At 36.2% G+C, this 22,760-nt stretch overlaps 1 protein-coding gene across 1 annotated transcript; it reads right to left on the bottom strand.

Moving 5' to 3' along the window:
• On the bottom strand, window positions 1–20,553 carry SLC9A4 (solute carrier family 9 member A4). The gene is made up of 11 exons (XM_032226245.1): window positions 20,107–20,553; window positions 16,207–16,466; window positions 13,270–13,487; window positions 12,345–12,547; window positions 11,909–11,995; window positions 10,813–10,883; window positions 10,086–10,247; window positions 7,565–7,661; window positions 3,791–3,922; window positions 2,801–2,894; window positions 1–380 (listed from the first exon to the last, which is right to left on the bottom strand). The coding sequence occupies exons 1-11, from the start codon at window positions 20,536–20,538 to the stop codon at window positions 1–3; spliced, it is 2,136 nt and encodes a 711-aa protein (XP_032082136.1). The 5' UTR covers window positions 20,539–20,553.
• Window positions 20,554–22,760: the final 2,207 nt, after the last annotated feature.

Raw genomic sequence — 22,760 nt, 5'->3', positions numbered from 1 at the left:
TCACTTTTTTCTTTGAGTAAAGTGTCTTTTGGACCGATAAGCATGGTTTTTGCCTCTGGTTTCTGCCGCCCATACTACAACAGGTGCTGTAGGGCATGAGGCCCTGTTGACCTCATCCTCTGACTCAAGTTCCTGAGTATCAGTTTCAAGAACAGCATTAAGTTGAGGCTTCGGGGCTAAAAGTGGTTTTTGTATTCTGGCCCCCTGATCCTGTTGATTTGTTCTTTTCTGCCTTGTAAAACTGGCTGGATTAGTTCGTGAATGCATTCGCTCCATTGGGAGAAATTCTTCCTGCTGGCGGTGTTTCTTCTGAGGTGACCTTGGTCCAGCCTTTGAATTATGCATCATGAAGACAGACTCGGAATCACTGCTACCGTAACCTGAATTCAGAAAGAAATATCTACATAATTATAGAGGAGAAGTTGAAGACAATGATATAATGGCCATGTATTCTATTTGCAGAGAACAGTCATTGACAGAGAGCTCCAGTTATTCATTCCAGTTCCTGCTGACTCAGCAGTTCGAAAGCAGTTGCTGTTAGTAGATAGATGAATACCACTTCAATGGACGCATTAGTGGGGACATAAAAGGAGCCTCCAAGTGGGCATTCCCTGGCAATAGTGATGTCACCTGCCATATGTTTAACCTGGAAGTGTCTTGGGTGCTTCTGACATGAATACAACAATGACCATTAGAACCAACAATTTGACAAGCTAAACAAAGGATTAGTCACAGTTTTGTTTATTATAATATTCTATTAAATCATAATTATTATACCTTTGCCTTACACAAAAAGAACATTTAGATCTAGCTCTCTTTTCCCTTTGTTTTGTGGAGGCATCTCCTTTCCTTTGGTGCCACATTTTACATTTCTACTTCCTTGTCCATAATTTTGAAGATTCTTTTTAAACACAAATAAATATTTATTAAAGAATGTGCAAAACTAGTGTAATGAAGAAACAAGAGTTCCTTATGGTTATTTACAAAAATAGTAACATTTGGTCTAAATGATATTGGCTGGGGCTAAGATTCTTTAACTACAAGTTCAAGATAAACACTGGATAAAGTGTTGTAACATTTGTATGCCACTTAGAGTCACTGATAGCTGATCATAGAAATTATTAAAATAAATAAATAAAGTCTCCTTTTTGCTAAATCCAATTGACCAAAGCTTTGGCTATATTGAGTCCAATGATTCATGTGAGTGTTCACCTCTTCTATGTGTATTATTAATATGTTGGGGCATTGAGCCAACTGTTGGACCATACAAGATAAAACCTTCAAGATGAGTAAGATCTGCAATTAATAAATAGTTTTGTTTGCCAGTAAAAAACAGGATGGGTTTGTGGCACATTTAATTATCAAATTAATTATTATTAATTTCAAAGATGTTTAGCTTTAGGGCTCTTTAAAAATAAAAGATTGGTTGGTATAAATCTTTTGTTTTTATTATATCTCCAAGATAGCTTCTTTTAAAGAACTATACATATTACTTGGCACATTAAATGTTTCAGCAGAGTCATCTCTAATAATGTCGTATCCAAAAGCCAATTTGACATAAAATATTGCACATGTATGCATGCACACATATGTGCGTGTGCATGCATATATAATCACACACATACACTTGCCTCCAGAAATTGTGGGTACTCCAGCGCTGGAGGTTTTTAAAAAGAGATTGAACAACCATTTGTATGAAATGTTGTAGGGTTTCCTGTTTGACTAGGAGCTTGGATTAGAAGACCTTCAAGGTACCTTTCAACTCTATTTTTCTGGTATATAATAAACACCTTAGCCCATATCTGCCAGTAAATGGGCCAGAAATGAAAACTTACTTGTTTGTAAATATTTCTTTACTGTATGTGTATTTTCTGATATGAAAATCCTGATATGAAACAAGTATAATAGCCATATCTTTTTTTCATCTACAGCTGGTGTTGCTATTTTTTAAAAATAAATTGCTTCCCCAAGCCTTTAGCAGATGTAAAATACTTGAAAAAACATAGCTGCCTATTTATACCTACTTAGTAGTTAAAGATTAAGTGGAAACTAGAACAGGGCTGGTAAAATCTGGGCAACCGTGTGATAGCAGAAATCCAACTTTTTGGTACCATCTAATGGTTACCTAATTGCAGCCATGTGTAAAAAAAATTGTAATTCGTAGAGTGCAAGCAGAACTGCTTCTTTATAGCATTGAGAGCTTTAAAGAGTACCACATTAGCCTAAAAAGTGACATGGCTGCTTTAAGGAATCAAGGGATTAGGGCAGTGGTCTTCAAACTTGGCAACTTTAAGACTTGTTAAAGTGAAGTCCATAAATCTTAAAGTTGCCAAATTTGGGGACCCCTGGATTAGGGCAATTATACTTTTAATATGAAACCTTAAAAGCAGCTGTGTTAGTATTCAGACTGCTTCCTTAAACTAAAGCGTGGTATTCAAATCAGACAATGCTGTCCAAATCTTATTTCGCTGTAAAAGATACAGAAAAAAATCAGTTGTCTGTGATAATGAAGTGAATAGCATTTTAAATAATACCAATGCAAAAAGTGGACATTTCTCTAAACCAGCTTTTCTCAACCAGTGTTTTCCAGTTGTTTTGCAATTAAAATTTACAGAATTGAAATCTGGAAAGCACCAGATTGGTAAAAAATTTAAATTCTGATGGGCACTATCTCACAATCATTGAAAGTAAAACTTTGCCAAGGTTGCATCTACCGGGAACTTGATGGATAATAGCAAAATTAGTAAAGATTGCCAGTAATTTTCCATTTTCTTTTATTGTTTCCATTAAAAAGCCTTACCTGTTAGATCATCATCATCAATCCTAGTTGTTCTTCTAATTGGTTGAGAATTACCAAAGGGCAGGGATAAATAACGTAGGCTTTTACTGGAAGCCTGTAGACAAAATAAAAAAAGAGGAGATACACATTTACAGAAATGTGTATAGATTCCATTTTGAATGATCTGACCTCTAGTTATAGGGGAAAATGTGAAAATATATTTGAAATTAGTTCAATTAATACTAACAATATATTTTACTATAATGATAGTATAATTGCAAACTTATTTATCATGCATGTGGTATACATGAATTCAAAATACTGGAATAGTTTCAATTCCCAACTTGTCCAGAGGCCCATTGATCATCCTCATGTCTATTGCAGCTATTTAAAAATCTCAAAGTCAGCTAATCTAAATACTGTTCACCCATATTACTTGAAATCTCTGTCTTTCTAAAGTGTTTTTGTCATTATTATTATTAAATGCTGCTTGGTTGAACATTCCCTACAATGACAATAATATTCTTCTGTTAATTTTTTTTTAAGAAAGGAAAATCAGCCACCCTACAGCTGATATGGTGCGTCCAATGGCTACATCAATTGCTAATGAGCAGCAGTATGCAGAATACCTATTTAGATACACCCACCTCTATAACATTTTCTTTGCATAGAACAAGAAAAAGCGTTTGAAATATAAACTAAAACATTCAAGGGATGAATTTTTCATAAGGGGGTGGGATAAAATTAATAGTTTACAGCAATTTCATTCACTCTCAAAACTTTTAAAGCCTTGGAAACCATTCTTGCTCTCATTCATATCCATACACCATTCCATACATTGCCTTGCAGACCTTAGCCCATCAATCTATGGATTTATTGGATTGCATATTTTGCTATTTCTATGCTTTTATCCAATCATTAGATAGCTTCTCTTGTGTTTATTTTGGCTGAAGCTTCAGCAATTTCCATACACTGTTGCATAAATCCCATAGCTGATTATGTGAGAGGTACCTGCCCTCCCCATGGTAAGCTGTGACCTTTCCTTGTGGTCTGCCGCATGCTGTATCGATGTCGAATAAGGATTTCTTTGGCTTGCTCTTCACTTGTTTCGGTGGTAAGGTTATATCTGTTGTATGATAGCGTCTGAAATGAGAAATGCATTACTTGATCTTCCTCACCAGCTTAGATGCCAAACAATGCATGTAAAATGATCAGTTTATAATAATGTTTTAGAAAATCACTACACTGAGAGCTTTTGGAAACAAATTCTTTGTGTGTCTAATCACACTTGGCCAAATAAAGTATTGTATTGTGTTGTGTTGTGTTGTGTTCTAATGCGTTGCGTTGCATTGTGTTCTGTTCTAGTCTATTCTATTCTACTCTACTCTATTCTATTCTATTCTATTCTATTCTAAATACTTTTCTCCAAGAGTGATTTCTGTTAGAATATTCATGACTGGGAGAGACATGGTAACAAGGTCAGCCAATGAATAGGCATAGCAACTGAGTCAGCCAATGGGAGCGTAAACAGAACTAAGTATGTGCTGAGAATTGAAACTGAAACTAGTCTGTCTGCTCTGAACTCTAAGATGAAACTGTTCTTCCCTGCTTGTGTTCTTCTTGTAACTTCTATCATATTGAAAGAATCTACTATTGGTATTGTACATTTATTCATCTGTTATTATGTATATAAAGAAGGTAATGAATCCAACTGAATCAGTTATCTGTGTGTGCTCTCTGGATTTGATTTTTCTGCAACAAACTCTGATAATTTCCACTGTAGCCAACTTGGCACGGTGACTTTACAAGAAAGGGTGCTGGTTCTCTGATTTTTGCTTTGGAGGAAATTCCCACATTAGCAAAAGTGTAAGCATCCAGAAAATACAGGACACACTTGGAAGACAGATTAACTCCAGGGATGATTGCTCCTAATATATAGGCTATAGCATCCATTGGGGGGGGGGGGGGAGGAAAGTTGAAATGGATGACAATCTTAGAATATGGTAGTGTAAAATCCCAAACAAATAAATATTGGTAGGTGTATATTAAAAATATTGGTTTTTTTACTTTGTTCTGAGTTGATTTTAGTAGTTTTCAGAAATACTTTTTAAATCCATAGCTGACAAATAATTTTTTGCCATCTTCTTGAATGGATGAAGCTTTTGTTTCTATACAAGAAAGCTAATGACTATTCATTATGCATTACATCCCTGTTAACGGTATTGATACCCGCCCTGCAAAAATGGAGGCAGAGGTCTACTTCAGGTCAAACAAAATCTCGAAGGAGAAAAGGATTCATTGGCTAATTACAGAAAAGGCAGTCAACAAGAAGCATTAATGCAATTTAGAATTGTAATTTACCAAATATGTATGAAACAAAATTTGAATATTAAAATAATGCAATAAAAACAAGAACAAAATAGTGGCCAGGAAAAGCATTACATAGTCAATTTCTACAAAATGTTGAGTGGAAAGTGGATAAAGCTAAAACCTGGCAGTGGTTTAAAGCTGGAAAAAGAAACTGACTGTTCAAGAGCAAGCTATTCAAATGAAGACCAAAATTGAAAAATCGTCAAATGGTTCAAAATGCTGATTGTACAAAGAGGCAGAAGGAACAATGGTTCATATACTTGGCTTGGTAAAAAATATTGCACAAACTTATAATAAACAAAATAATATAGTTGCCAAAATGAGTCTCTGGAACATCTGTTAAACGTATGTGCCAGTAAGTAAAAAAAATAGTGGAAACATAGAGTTGAAAATTACATCCAAAAGGACTATTTTTTTTATTGCAAAATTGATAAACTCAAGTTATCCCCTTATAGGTTAACAGATTTATTTAAGCATGGAATAATATATTTAGTTCTATTCCTCAAATATAATTTTTTCAGGAAAGGTTTTACATCACCCCTCCTCAAAATTTGCAGCAGAGTAATATATTGGACACTTGTCTTTTCAATTCTTTTATTCTGATCTATTTATCAAATTCTAAAATGCTCATCAATTACAGCTTCTATCAATTTAAAACCAAATTTTAAATATTGAAACTACTTGGCAAAGTTGTTTCAATGCATTTTAACAAGGACAATAACTAAGAAGTCAGGTGTTACTTTAAAAGCCAACCATTATGTTATAGTTGAGTTTTTGGGGCCAATGCGTGCTATAAAACTTATGTTAGTCTTTAACATACAATCAGGCCCAATCAGATTGGTTGCTGCTACAATCTGCTATGCAATATAACTGCCAACCTAGAAACTAAACCAAATGAATTGTTGAAAATTTAAAATAAGGAGTGCCTGCCACCTAGTGCTCATCTATAGATTCTATTCCATTTCTTTTGAATACACCTTTTTTTTCTTACTCACTTGCCTGATACAAATCTCAGACATTATAATTAATTAAAAGATAATTCACAACTAAGAAAAGGAAACACTTCTTTATCTAATAAGTAAGGAGTACTGCAATCCAATGTGGTTTAAGGGGCAGATAGAATAAATTCATGAAGCATCCAGCTATCAGTGGCTACTATTCCTGGTAGTTGTTTAGTACTTCTGAATTACCGGTAACATATCTCAAATGCCAGCAGCTAGTTCTCAGGAAGATTTTGATCCCTGTTGGATTTGGTTTACCTCTCTGTAACACAGAATGCCAGATTAGATAACCTTTTGGCCTGTCGTGCACTTTTTAAATTCTTGTGTTTATTTATTTATAAATCAAATTTATATAGTCACCCATCTCCCCCCAAAAGAGAATCTGGATAGCGCATAGCAATAAGTAAAACAGCCAAAATAAAACTGATAAAAATCTAAAATCACAGCAATAAATAACATAATAACCAAGATATTAGCCTTGGATGAAGGCAGAATAAAAATGATTCCCTTAGCAATATAACCATCATGATGGAATCTTTGGCCCACTGGTAACCCTAAGCATACTATGCTGACCTAGACTTCCCGAGAGCATGACGCAAACTCCTTGTTCCAACAAAAAACCCTTCTATTAATTTACTGTGAATTCTGCTCATTCACATCCAGCAAAGTCTTTCAAGGGAGGATTTACAGTCACAGAACCTTATCTGGCTTGGAGAGCTGACAGGCTGATATCTGCAAAACTTAGCAAGGAGTCTCAAAGAGTCACAAACCAATTAAGCGAACTAATGGTTTCCTGAAAAACTCCATTCCTCTTTCTCTCCTCTTTTATTTCCTCTGGGAGACGCCATTCATCATCCACCTGTAGCCTTACTCCCAAGTCAACCTCTGTTCTTTAGCTGTTCCCTTTGTCTGGCAACTCTGCACATGCCCACACTGGGAACAGGCTCCAGCTGTTCATATGCCTCTCTGATGTCTGATTCTGAAGGCAGCTGATAATTGGCATAAGGCTATGGCCCCCTCTCTGCCTCCGACACAGAACCCTCATCAGAGCCTTCCCCAGACTCCAGGACTGGCCCATGTTCCTCCCCAACCTCCTCATTGTCTGAATCTGATGCTAGCTCCCCCGGTAGGCCACAACACACAATAAGGTCTTGAGAGTTTTTCAAAAATTTGGAAAAAGCAAATGGATTCTATATTCTTCAAACTTGAACACTTTAACAACATGCTTGTCATTTTTTTAAATATAATTCTAAGGTATGTTTGAGAAGGCAATTCTAAATTCCTTCCTTTTTTCTTTTCCTTTTTTCTGCAAGCAATTCTGCCACCACTGACTTTTGCCAAGGTGTGAAACAATTCAAACATGACCTTTCCTTACGTAACTATAGAACAGGTTATCAGAATTGAAAGCACACACCCTTTGCCTCACTTGATACAGATTATGTGCCAGCATGTTCTGCATAGATTCTACATCTTTAGGGGAAAGTTTCTGTATTCTTTCATTCCTGCGTCTCCTGCAAACAAATATGAAGACAAATATTATTTTGACTAAGCTAAAAGATAAATCATTATTTCACTAGAATAGTTTCGCCTACATTCTGTTATCAGTTATTGTTACCTGTAAGTTGACTTTCCTGACAAAGGATGGAAAGAAATCATTTGTAAATCAGTGGAACAAACTGCTTAATTTCTTTGCAAGATGCATATGTGTATTTGAGTATAATCACTATTGGCTACACAATCTTCTTAATAAAAAATAAAATAATTTATAGAGGTTAAAGTATAAAGAAGAAATTTATTATATAAACCACATATAAATAACAAGTAGAACCATTACTATTAGTGGCTATCTGCATGTATCATACGCATAAAATTTCTTTCTTGAAGTGTCAACATATTACAATCAGAATAAATGTTGAACAACTTTAAAATGTAATTAGTTTAATTGAATCAAGCTGAGAGATCAGAGGTATAAATAAAGGGGGGAAACCCTAAGCTCAATTTTAAAAAAATCTGTATTGAAATTAATAGCATCTATAATCAGATATCCTGAATATTATAAACTAATACAAACAAAGTATTTCATAATTCTTCTAGAACCACAATTTTTAACCAGTGCTACTAATACCACAAATGTAATTTAGAAACAGTCTGTTTGGGAAATAAAGTAACTCACTGAAACTTTGAATTTTAAAAACCTACATAATTATAGAATGCCTCTAAACATATATATTTATTAGGTCTCATGCTAAGACCTAGTTCTCAAAGTAACTTGATTAGATTTAAGATATGCCAAGCTGACCACAAAGTTCTAGATAGGGTACGGGTTTATTTTTTTTCCTAGAAAAGAAATTCTCATGAATTAGCCTATGCTAAACTCTTTATTCCTGCTATCTCTACTGCTGAACATGAATGACTGTACCAGTCCAAAATGGTACACATGGAACAAGAAAGCAGCCACCATTTTGTCCTTTGTATTGGTGAAAAACATTCTAGCTTAGGCCAATCTTCACAGTAAAATATGATTAACAGTATTTCAGAGACAGGAGTTTCCTGGAAATATGAAAGTGTTTCATTTATTAATTTAGATGGTACAAAAAAGTAGATTAAAGAGCCCTAAAAATTAGAGGTTGATAAAAAGAAGTTGTCAGTGTTAGGGAATCACAAAATGTGTTTGATATCAACGTAATTATGAAGTTTCTGCCTGGAAACAGTTTCAAAGGAGCAGCAACAGTGAGTACAACTCTGATATCATTATATGAAACTCATTTCTGAGTTGGCTAAAACATCAAGACAAAAGGAAAAGCTCATTCATGAGGTTAGCTATTAACCAAGAAACTTGATAACAATTCCGTAAGGGAGAAAAAAGGCATGGCTTCCGTCCACTCCTTTCCTTTTTCAGATAGACTTATGTGCTATGCAACTTATAACACAGATCTGTTTCAAGTAAAATAAAGGAAATCAACCAAGCCAATATTTTTAATTAAATATTTAATTGAAAAATATTCCTTGTAATTATATTACACAGTTTTAAGTGTCAGATTTAGTGAAAATCTTACAGTCAAAAAAACCTGGTTACTTCAATGAAATTTTCTTTTAAAGTAGACTCTAGTTTTTTTGTTTGTTTGTTTTTTTGAGAAATCTATTGCTTCTCCTTAAAGGTTTTTCATCCCCTGTGTATTATTTTTTATTATTCTTAGTATGGTAATTTCAAATATACTATGATTTTTTTTAAAAAGGCATATTGAATATGTGTGTTTAAGTATGTACATTGTGGCTATGTAATCCTCAGAATACAAAAGCAACTTTTAAGGATTGTTATATCTTTTCAGATTTTATAGCATATTTTATTTAAAATGAATTTAATATACATTCATGGAAACATCTAGTCAATCAATATCATGCATTAGGTATTCTAATAAAATCTACATCTACAGGGAGTCAGTGGTTTCAAACAAAACCAACATTATGATGTAGACCTACCTTTTTTCTATATGTGTTGCCACATGAATGCCTCATGAATGTGAACATGTAACATAATGCTACAACATTGTTTTCATTCCGAAACTTCCAGTTGACCCATTGGGCCTGTTTTTCACCCTCTCCAGTCTCCAGGGGATTTCCTGTAGCCTGACGAGTGTGAAAAATGGCCCAATAGGCATACCGGAAATTCCAGTTGACCCGTTGGGCCTGGTTTTCACCCTCCCCAGGTTCCGAAGGCTTTCTTGTAGCCTGGGGAGGGCGAAAACAGCCTCCCGCGGCCCTCCAGAATTTTTGCCCTCCTGGGCTAAACTGCTACAAAAACCATTGCTTCTCACCATTGGCAATGTTGACCTGAATTAATCATCTGGAGAACCATATATTGTCCATGTTCATTAAATACCTTGATTAAACAAAATATTTGCATTGTTCTGACAAATCGTTCTTAACATACTTACAGAGAAGATGATTTGGAAGTCATAGGTGTCATGCTCCCACTTTCTACCATTTCAATTACTTGTCTGATTTCCAGTTTCTTATATAAAGAAACAAGGCTGGATTTAGGCTGTTGCTTGTGCAGTAGTATCTTCTTTAGAAAATTATTGTCAAACTTCTTAAATCTGGTAAAGCAATAATCAAGATGTCAAACATTGTTTCTGCATTAATTACTTTACCAATCCAAAGAGTTTTCAAGTTTTCAAAAACCAAAAAGCAGCAGCAATAATGGTGTGGCCACCTCAGCTTACCCTGTGTTAAACTGATAAGAAAAGGACAATCAATCCATTTTTATGGGAGAAAGAGGATAGAAGAACAGAGCACACATTTGATTCTGAGAGCCAGGCAAAATCCTGAATTCTTTTACACCTGTTCAGTACACTGCCAGATCTTAACAGGCATTTTTTCATTCAGTAATATGACAATAAACTTCTACTTATGGATAAATATATGAAAATCAAGGAAAAAGAAGAATGTGATTTAATAATTTAAATAGAAAATTTAGTGACTATGCAAAATGACATGCTGATTAAAGATATCATATATTCCAATCCATCCTGATTTAAATTAAATCAACATTGCTTATGCCTTTCTTTAGTTTTCCCTGTTAGTTTAATTTTAGCTTAGTTTATTCCATTTAGTTTTATCCAGTTATTTTATTCTGACTAACAGTGCTAGGCACATCCTTACTTGTCTCTCAGTTGATAATGGCTCCAGTGTCCACATATATCTTCAATTCCAGCTTTTAAATGATCCATCATCTATAGACATAAAACATTTTATTATGAATTAAAACATTTCTTTTTATTATTATTATTAATTTATAATATAAAATGCAAAAGAAAATAGTGGAAAAAATAGGGAGGGAAAAGGGAAGGGGAAAGTGTGGGAAAAAGGAGAAAAAGAAAGAAAAGGAGTTGACTTCCAATTCCCTTTGGTGCAGTAGAATAAGATAATAACCGCAAACCTCAACTCTTTACTTTTATATAATACTGTCCAGTGGTGAAATTCATTTTATTTTTACTACCAGTTCTGTGGGCATGACTTGGTGGGCATGGCAGGGAAGGATACTGCAAAATCTCCATTCCCACCCCATTCCAGGGAAAATATACTGCAAAATCCCATTCTGCACATGTGAAGAAACGCCGCGAGCATGCGAGCGAGCATGAGCGAACTGGTAGCACCAGGATTTGCAACCCACCTCTATAATGTTGGATATACTAAACCAAATTCCACAAATAATATTTATCCTGAAGTGCTATGTTCAACAGAACAACCCCTCAATATGAATATAACTTCAGGGTAAAAGTGAAAGCATTTATCCTATAATATTCTTCAAATACTGCGTTGATAAAAACCAGAATAAAGCATAAAGACCCTTAGAACTATGCTTTCTTCGTCACTAGCATCATAAAATAATAATTTTTCCAAAATCTCAACACATGAAACATTGCATCTGTTGAAATATCTCTTTCTTATCCCTTGCTTCTGCGGTCAAAACTTGCCCCAAAACACTAAAACAAAATAAAATAGAAAAAAATGTCCTGAAAGACTGCATTAAATCAAAACTGCAGCTGTTCCCATCAGCCATGAAGAAGCAGGGGAAATCTCAAGTTTCACGTTTTAAAGTAGTATAGTACATGTAGCTGATCCCAATTGCAAACTTCAAATTAAAAATGGATAGCTATTCCTAGATCTTTGGAGACCCAAAGCCATTAAGAGCGGACAATAATTTATAATTTTCCTATGTTCCTGTTGTCAATTAATAATATAAAATTCAACTTACTCGCATATGAATTTCTTCATTTATTGATTCTTTTTTATTGGTCTTCTTAACATCTAGGTATTTTACCAGTGGTCTAATGGTGATTCCCTTCATTTGAAATAAAGAAGAAATCCAACCATTAAATTGTACAACTAAACAATATGAAGGAGATCCATGTAGTCCATATTAATTGAGGCCTAGCATACTTTTACCTCCTGATTATTTCACATGCCAAAATAGCTTTGGGGGGGGAGTACCTGATATTTTAAAAAGCTATTTTTACCAGTATGATGCATTTACCCACGTGCACAAAATCACTAGTCCATTTTTGTAAGACCACTAGATCAAATTAGATGAATGGATGAGGATGATCTCCAGGGGAAGCATGCCTCCAATAAAAATTTGTTCTAATCTCTGCAAGATGCCCTGATGCTTTGTGATGAAATAGTCTCCTTACCTGAATGAAAACAGTAAAGTATATCACCACAATAGTAGAGGTGATAAACATCTTCTTTCTAGGGAAGAGGGTTGTAGGAAGCAAAAACGCAAGGGAGAAGCTGCTGGCTCCTCTTAGCCCACTATAGGTAACAATAAGTTGATCCTTGAAAGTAAATTTGTAAGTGCGGAACTTGTTGCAAATGGAGAACAGAAAGAACACACCTAGGAGACAAAACAATAAAAAAGCATAGCCAATGGTGGGGTTCCAGTTGTTAACTTTCTAAGCAGTTCGGATTTTTCCAACAAAATCTTATTTTGTTTTTTTCCCACTTTACAGGGATAATCCTGTAAGGAAGGCAGGAAGGAAACATTCTGGTGTTGTTTCTAGCCTAATCTTTATTGCCTTACTTACAGAAACTGCCTCTCCGGTTACCCCTTATTACATTGTAACAGCTAAGGCGAAGAGCCCATCAACCTGAGTGATGTTGAGTTGGCCATCCCACATGGTCACACGACCACTGAGCCACGCCTACCCAGCTGGTCATTAGGGCAGAGAACTGATTGTTAAATTATTTACTGAGCATAACCCCCTAATAAAACAGAACTGAAAACATGTAAATTATGCAAACTATCCAAGCCAAACAAAGAATATTGTATAGTGATGAAGGATCTAACATAACTTGCTTATCCTGCCTTAAGCAATATATCCAGAAGAGTTCTATAGATGATACATTCTCTCAGTAAAGAAAGTTGTGCCTCAATCTATCATAGCAAACACAGGACACCTGAAGTCTTTGCTAAACTGGTTAGACCAGTCAGATCTGAACAGTCCCAACATTTCTCTTTCTGTTTTACATTCTCTCCCTCTTTCTTTCTGTCTCAGCTAGAAATGTTCAAAGCCTTTTATCCATCTGGTTTGTTTTCAAGTTGCCTGTGCAACTTACTTAGAGCTCTCCAAAGCACGCAGAAAATCAGGGTGAAGCCAATGAACGCCCAGTTCCATTCGTGGTTCCGACCAATTGTAGACACTCCCATGAACACGAAGATCAGGGTCTCACTGATACTGCTGAGCATTTTCATGAAGTATTTTATGGTTGTGTAGGAATTTTGAGAAATATTGGCTTCCACGTATTTCTTCATTGTCACTGCACATGCTGTAATCCTGTTGAGTCATAAACATTGAAGAAAAGGAGTAAGAACCATTGGAAACAGAGGGACGGGAAAGGAGAATTCTTGTAAAAATGGCAGATTTCTACATTTATTGTCAGGGTTATTTTACAGTGTCAATTAGAAATTGAAATTGGGGACAAAAGAAGACAATGAAAAACAACAGGAAATTCTTAATCAACATGCTTGGAGCAACATGGAGATTTGCGGAAACAGACATCCATTAAAACGAATAAATAAACACTGGGGAATTGGTTGCTCTTCCCCCCAAAACAGCATGGATTAAGCATGATTTGTGGGCATGCAATTATTATGTATCTTCTAGTAAAAAAAAACAACCCTGAAAACTAGAGGGCAGTAAAACTCATATCCTCCAAAATACAGCTTCCAGTTTATAGTGTCCTTAATTGCTTGTCAATCTTTTGGCTAAGGTCTATGTAGTATAGCAGTTTTCCTAACATCTCAAGATGTGGGGAAGTTACCACTTATAATATTTATGCATTTTCTAAATAGTTTTCATATCACACCTGGAGGCAAACAGAAGCTTGGGCCATAACATCTTGATTCAGTTCTGATTATGTATGACTATTGTATGCTGCCCTAGAGCATACAGTTCTCTAGGTTCTTTGAAAGCAAGAAAGAATAATAATATTAAGAGAAAATAAAACTTTAGACAATCAGACGAAGAACAGAGTACCTGCCATCTGCCATATGTTGTATAGTGGTGCATTGTTGTGTAAGGTAGGGAAGATTAGAGGGTGGAGAGGCTCCAGAAAGTGCCAAGGAGGAAGAATGATCTACAATAATTTGTTTCACTAGTGCACAGAAGGTTGACTGCTATTTCAATACATTGCTGATGCTAAGGCTATCTAAATGAAAAATTAGTCTACGAACTGTCCAATGCAGGGTTAGTTGGCACAATTAATTTTGTCCATTCTTTAGCAGACGATGTATAACTCATATCCTTTGAAATCCTGACACCCACAAATTCTTATCATCTTATCATGTTTAATGAAACAACATAGTCCTTCACTTACAACTGTTCACTTAGTGACCATTCCAAGTTACAATGGCACTGGAAAAAGTGACTCAATGAGCCATGGTGGCACAATGGTTAGAATACAGTACTGCAGGCTACTTCTGCTGACTGCTGGCTGCTTGCAAATTGGCAATCTCACTGGGCTCAAGGTTGACTCACCTTCCACTCTGCGAGGTGGATGAAATGAGGAGCCAGATTGGTGGGGGCAATTTGCTGACTCTGTAAACTGCTTAGAGAGGGCTGTAAAGCACTGTGAAGCAATATATAAGTCTAAGTGCAATTGCTGTTTTTTACACTTATGACTGTTGTAGCATTCCCATGGTCAAGTGATTTACACTCATATGCTTGACAACTGACTCACATTTATGACCGTTGCAGTGTCCTGGAGTCATGTGATCACCTTTTGCAACCTTCTGACAAGCAAAGTCAATGGGGAAGCCAGATTCACTTAGTAACAGTTTTATTAATTTAACACCTGCAGTGATTCACAGTGTGGCAAGAAAAGTCGTAAAATGGGACAAAACTCACTTTAGCAAATTTCGTACTTAGCAACATAAATTTAGGCTCAATTGTTGTTGTTACTTGAGAACTACCTATAGTTAAATCCATGGAAAATAATATTCGTGTTATCTATGTTTAGTTTAAATTGTTTAAATGAATCAAAATTAAATATGACTTGGTCCTAATATTTTGTCACTTGCATTGTTCACAATCTTAAGTATAATCCTTGGTCCAGAAAAAGCTAAGTTCTGCTGCAGTTCCAAAAATATGCTCATGAATGGAGCTCTGCAACCATTTTGTTCTTATTTTATGTTGAAACTTGGTGAATAGAATAGAATAGAATAGAATAGAATAGAATTCTTTATAGAATAGAATAAAATTCTTTATTGGCTAAGTGTGATTGGACACACAAGGAATTTGTCTTTGGTGCATATGCTTTCAGTGTACATAAGGAGAATAAAATACATTCATCAAGAATAAAAATATACAACACAGTGATAGCCAAGGTTACTAATAAGCTATCAAATCATACTAGTAAACAAATAAAACAATATAAATTGAAAGATTCAAGCAACATGGCTATAGTCATAAGTGGGAAGAGATAGATATTAGGAAGGAAGAGAGACTAATAGTAATACAGTCTTAGTAGATTATGTGACAGTGTTGTGGGAATTAATTGTTAAGCAGAGTGATGGCATTCGGGGTGGGGGTGGGGAACTGTTCTTGTGTCTAGTTGTTCTGGTGGGCAGTGCCCTATAGCTTCGTTTTGAGGGTAGAAGTTGAAACAATATATGTCCAGGATGAGAGGGTTCTATAGATATTTTCACAGCCCTCTTTTTGACTCATGCAGTATATAGGTCCTCAATGAAAACAGCAGAAATCACTCCAGTGTGAGAAAAAGCATCCAGCATGAAGATATTCCCTGATCTTGTCATAAGCAGCACTTAATAAAAATGTAATTCAGTACCATATGCTGAGTTCATTATAATCGAAGGAGGGAAAGGCCTAAAACTCCTTTGTTTAAATGAATCATTGCCTGGTACCTAAAGCCTTGTGGTTCCCCAAACATTCTTTCTTATCACCCAAGGCGATTACTCAAGGGTGTAAAACAAGGAAATACCAAGTTAATAAGAGGGTGCCAGCTATGAAAACGAACATTGCAAGTTTTACTTACGCCAAGATGCCAGATATGTAAAGTGTTTCCGCGGTTAAATAGGACAGGTAACTGAACATGAAGACCAAGAGAGGTTCAATGGAAGAAATGTTTTGGGTGAACCGAGTCATAAAAGCTGCCACAAATCCAAAGACGATGCCAAACAGCAGCCCTCCAAGACTGACTACAAAAAAGCGAGCACAGCCAGCTAGAATGTCAACGGATTCAATTGTTTCATATTTATGCATCTGGGTAAAGTCAATGAATATATTGTATAGGACCTGCACAGGTGAAAGAAACAAAACATATCATCCTTAGTTCTCCACAGAGATGTTTATTGCCATTATCCTTTTGAACCACTATTACAGTTGCACCAAATGCTTTGCAGGGAGATGCCACCTCCACAATAGCTTTAAATGATGTATTATGAAGAACTATTTCCCCTCCCATCATTCACTGTCCAAAAATAGCAAAAAAAATGCAAATACACTTAAAAAAAATTAAATCCAATCCCATTTAAGAAGAAATTGAGCAACAATTTGTCAGAAATGGTATAGGGTTTTCCTGCTTGATCAGAGGGTTGGACTAGAAGACCTTCAAGGTTACTTCTAACTCTGTTATTCTGTTCTGTTAAAAATAATACAAATGCCTGAGAATAAAATTAGGTCCGATTTCATTGTATGGTACCAAATATACATGAGATTTCAGTGATATTTATATGCATTTCATTCTCTCCTGCTAGTGGTATCTGGTGGTAACAATTCAGATTGTTGCAAAATGATCATCTGTCATAAATTAGTCATGTTCAGAGACATCAAGGATGCTAGTATTTTTTCTGCTGCTGCTTCATTAGACATTAGACAGCGCTCTACATGGGGCTGCCCTTGAAGAGTATTCGGAGACTTCAGCTTGTCCAGAATTCAGCCGCGCGAGTGATTGTCGGTACACTCACATTACACCTATCCTCCGCGAGCTGCACTGGCTACCCATTGGTCTCCGGAGAGACCGCCTTCTGCCAATTACCTCCCTGCGACCAATTAGATCTCATAGATTGGGCCTCCTCCGAATTCCATCTGCCAGCCAGTGCCGGCTGGCAACTACAAGGAGGAGGGCCTTTTCAGTAGTAGCTCCGACCCTTTGGAACGAGCTCCCCGTGGAGATTCGTACTCTCACCACCGTCCAGGCCTTCCGCATAGCCCTTAAGACCTGGCTAGCCCGTCAGGCCTGGGGACAAAGATAGCCGCCCCTCCCGAATGATGAATGAATGTTGCTTATTATTTTTACTTATGTGTGTCTATGTCATTGTTTGTATCCCCTTTCCTTGATTTTATGTGAGCCGCCCTGAGTCCCCTCAGGGAAAAGGGCGGCCTATAAATGTTAATAAACTATCAAACTATCAAACTAACTATCAAACTATCCGGACATGCTTCAAGGTGCTAGTCGTTACTTTTAAAGCCCTACATGGTATCGGACCTGGGTACTTGAGAGACCGCCTCCTGCCAATTACCTCCCAAAGACCTATCAGATCCCACAGACTAGGCCTCCTCCGGATTCCATCTGCCGGCCAGTGTCGACTGGCAACTCCCCGGGGAAGGGCATTCTCTGTGGCTGCTCCGGCCCTCTGGAACGATCTCCCTGTTGAGATCCAGACCCTCACCACCCTTCCGGCTTTCCGCAAAGCAATTAAGACCTGGCTGTTCCGGCAGGCCTGGGGCTGTTGAATTTTCCAGCCCCATCTGAGGGTATGACTGTTGTTGCTTCTTAATGTGTTTGTCTTCTTATTTTTATTTTGTATCCCCCTCCCTTCGTGATTGTTAGCCGCCCTGAGTCTCTCGGGAATAGGACGGCATACAAACTGAATCAATCAATCAATCAATCAATCAATCAATCATTAGACATACTAAATACATAGAAAGCATGAAATACATTTGCATCCTTTGCTAGAAAGCAGGCATGCATGCTAAATGAGTGATCTGTATATTTTAAAATAAATGAATGAATGATTGGAGCATTTTTGCTCTTGCTAAGTAACGTTAGTCAGCTGTGTGAAGTTAACTTTGGTGCTATCATTCTCATCATGGAAAGTCCATCCAAAAAAAAAAAAAATCAGCTGATGCCTTCTCCAATTTGTTTTTTGTTTCCATCTACTGTACCATTTGAAGGTTTGTTTTGAAGAGAGAGAAAAAAACTGTGCTGGATACTCTGCAAATTTGTGCTGATGGTAGATTTAATTTAGTTTTTTATTTACATTCTAAAATGTGAGTTTGCCTTTTTACTGTTGTAGTACATCCTCAGGAGTTTTTGTTACTGGTGAATGCAAACATCATAACAAAATAAACCAACTAATGAGTGAAATACTCTTTATTTGCAATACCCAGCTCTGAATAATTCACTGCAATGATATAAGCTACAGTTCTTGGAGAAACATTATCATATACTCTTACTGCTTCAGCTGGCAAATTTGTCTCAGCTTGGAAACAAGGTAGGGTTGATCTTAGGGAAAATTTGGATGCGTAAATAGAAGGAATGTTTGAGGCCATGGATTAGACTAGGCAGTTGAAATAGGTCCTGGAAAAGGACAGTAGCAAACAACTTTCATATGTTTGCCAAAAAAGAAGCACAACAATCCTAAAAGATGCAAAAGGCTACTGAGGAATGCCATCTACAAGGGCTCACGGTTGAGTTTTCCCACGGTTGAGATATTTAGTTTTCCTTCACCATGTTGGGCTTCCAAAAGGCCATAAAGACTTGGGAATGTATTAAAGGAATTGGGTGTCACTGTCATAGCACGTTGTTTAAGGATCCTTAAGGAGCCTCAAAACCCTCCTTTCAGCTTGGAGGCCACCTGGGTTACTTTGGACCAATCATTCCCTCTCAGTCTCCCATTCAGATGTAAAAAAATGTATTTACCAGCTTTCAGTGAGCCATTGTGGTAGATTATGCTCCAAAATGTTAAATTAAGAGGTCTTCATGCTGCAATGGATTGATTCAGCTGGCTATAGATAAATATCTGTACTCAAAGGAATATCAATTAACAATTGTATCACTGAGCATAGTTTGAAACCCTAGTGAGAACCATTACTTGGTAATAAAAAATATGTGATTGGAATTCTTAGTTGGTACGAGGTAAACACCATGGTTCTTAATTCTTAATGAAATGGTTAGCTGTAAATTAATTCCCAACTGTAAAAGCTAAAGGCATGATTTGTTGCTTAGGTATTGTTTTGATTAAGGACCTCAGTCACTGCTGTTCCTCAGCTATAAAGTCAGCATGATCTTTGTAATTAAAGTTTTCTAAAAGCAATACAATAAATGTACATTTGATAGTTTATTTGATTGTAAACTTGACAGAGATGCGGTGGCTCAGTGGCTAAGACATTGAGCTTGAAAATCAGAAAGGTCAGCAGTTTGGCTCTTCGAATCCCTAATGCCGTGTAACAGAGTGAGCTCCCATTACTTGTCCTAGCTTCTGCCAACCTAGCAGTTCAAAAGCACATAAAAATGCAAGTAGAAAAATAGGAACCACCTTGGTGGGAAGGTAATAGCGTTCCATGTGCCTTTGGCGTTTAATCATGCCGGCCACATGACTGCGGAGATGTCTTCAGACAGCGCTGGCTCTTCAACTTTGAAACGGAGATGAGGGAAACTTTTACCTTTACCTAAATTTAACAGATTGTAGCTTAAATCTGGACAGTATTGTGTTTTTCACTGTTCACCAAGTAAGAGTGCTAGACTCCATAGACGCCAAAGGCACCGGTTCTAATCCTTGATCAGCAACCAAATGTATGGCTTATCTTAGGCCTACTTCAAAAGATTATTCAAATAACAAAAGAGGGACAATTAGGGTTGCCTTGCCTTTTACAGAGAAATATATACGCCTGTGCATTACAGAAATTTTACAAAAAGTTGTAACATACTTACTACAGTAATCCCATCATTTAATAAGGATTCTCCAAATATCATCATGTAGAGTTGTTCATTGACAGACATCTCCTCAAAGACAGTTAAGACAGCTGTTGGATCCACTGCTGAGACCATGCTACCAAATAACAGGCTGTCAAGCAGGGTCACATCCTGGAGGCCAAAAGGTGTGATCTGGCAAATTCCATAAAGTGACAATCCAATGCCAAAGGAATTTATGAGGGAGCCCATTGCAGACCACCAAAGAATTGAACCAAAGTTTTCAAAAAAGGGACGGGTGGACATAAAATAGCCTCCTTCAAGGATAATGGGTGGAAGGAGGTATAAGAAATAAATGCTGGTAGTCATAACTGGTGGAGATTTGTGCTTGGTGCCAAAAATAATCCCACCAACCAAAACACCCATGGCAATGTGGACACAGTTTTCTGGCATGAAGTGTGGAAGGCGATGGTAGAGATGGAAACCTTGAAAGGAAAATAAAGCCATCATATTTTATTGGGGTTTGGAATTTTTTTAAAAAAATCTTACTATACCCTTTGCTCCTCATATTGGATATCAGCAGTGCATTATCCTGATGGAACTCTAGGATAGATTACTCACAGTCTTGCTAAAGGTGGACAATTTGTTGCCCCTCCAGCAATAATACTACAGTGGGCCCATTCTTTGAATGAACGGAGGAATTTCTGAGCAACCAAAATGCATAAGGAACATGGAAATACTACACAACCAGACTTGATCAGATAACTTAATTGTCATTGTGATTAATAGATTTAAACAGATTTAACTTTCTAAGGTATTTTTTAAAAAAACTTAACGTCCTTAATATAAAGGTTTTATTATACCACACAAGAGCTTGTGATCCCTAGATACTTCCAGTTTGTAATTCAGATTGACCCAGAATGCATTAGGAAAGTTACCACAACATGGATTTCCCTTCTAGATAATAGATATTAGAAGTTGCATCTCAATTCATACTTTCAAACATTTCCTTTGAATCAGAAGGTATTGGATTGTGGCAGGGGTGGGTTCCGGCAGGCACTACTGCCGGTTCGCTTGTGGGGATGTTGTGGGCGTTTTCCTCATAGGAGAGTGACAACAGATATGCTAGCATTTTTGTTCCATGGTTCTTAGAAATTGTTTTCAGTTGAGATAGATAGATGATAGATAGATAGATAGATAGATAGATAGATAGATAGATAGATAGATAGATAGATAGATAGATAGATAGATAGATAGATAGATAGATGATAGATAGATGATAGATAGATAGATAGATAGATAGATAGATAGATAGATAGATAGAGAAATCAATTAAATAATTCTTTGTTATATCAGAACAGCTTACACAATTGGAGCTAAAGACTTCATTATCACCATAAACATAATATAATGTAGACTGTTCATTTTTCTGTAACATCTGCATATGGTTGTATACTATTCAAATAAATAGAACTTTTAAAAGTGTATTGTAAAAGATTGTATTGTAACCACACTATTCAGGTGAAACACTAGTCATCAAGGACTAGTCTTAGTGATTTTAAAAAAAGGAAACATAACATTTAAATTTAAATTCTGTGTATCTGTGATAATGGACAAGTAAAAACTAAATTACTCTTAGTTATTTCTGATGTACGAATTTTAAATTATTTCTAATTTAAATACATACGTACATACATATGTAGAATGTACGTTTCTTAAATTTAGTATTGATCTTCACTGAATTTATTTTCAAAAGTTGGGAATGAAATTTAACCATTTAAAATATTAACGGAATATATGTTCAAGTACTGTGGTTTGCATGAAACAAATCATTGCTTTCCTTTGGAACATGTAAACTGTTGTTAAAATTGTAGGTCTGTTCACAACCATCAGTGTAATAAAACCCATTGATTATAAGTATATTTTTTTCCAAGTAAAAATGCATGGTATTTTACTTTGTAAAATCCTCACCTTCCATACATATTATAACTGGAAGATTTAAAAAAAATGCTTTATGTTTGAAAATAGAACTCCAAACTGCAAAACCATCAGTGTTTTTCTAAAGTTAGTGAGGTGAAACTTTCAGAGCAAATGTTAACTTTTTCGCACTAAACATTGCATATGCTCCTGAAGGTGTCTGAATTAAAAAGTTGCAACACAGCTCTAAAGTTTTTCACATTCACAATTTCACATTTCAGATGCAAATCACATGGAGGTTAATTTTGGGTTCATCACAAAGTAACTTTAAGACCTTTAGCACTATATCTGTTCTCACAAGGTGACAAGTGTACTTAATTTTTCAAGCCTGAAGTAGAATCTTCTTTGCAACCTAAATTATCTCTCTAAATTGTTATTTCCTTGGTAACAAGCTGATTTTTCCCCCTATTTTCGCAGTTTTACTTTTTCACACCTTCTTTTATTAAAGAAGCATTTTCACTTACCTATTTTTGCAAGAGAAGCCAAGAGAATCCAAAGTGTAACTTCGTATGGTATTTGCACATATTCATAGTCCAAGGTGAAAATATGTAGCCTTTCATCTCGTCCTGATTCTGTAGCATCAAAGGGGTCAGCTTTCAATAAAGCACTAGAATTTGCATGAGAACGTTGCAAAGTCAGGTCTCCAGCAGCAAAATAACTATCTAGGTTGGATAGCAGCAACAAGCAGCTAAAAATAT

The sequence above is a fragment of the Thamnophis elegans genome, chromosome 11 (genome assembly GCF_009769535.1).
Source record: "Thamnophis elegans isolate rThaEle1 chromosome 11, rThaEle1.pri, whole genome shotgun sequence".
Lineage (NCBI taxonomy): Eukaryota > Metazoa > Chordata > Lepidosauria > Squamata > Colubridae > Thamnophis > Thamnophis elegans.
This window is presented reverse-complemented; position numbering and strand designations above follow the sequence as displayed.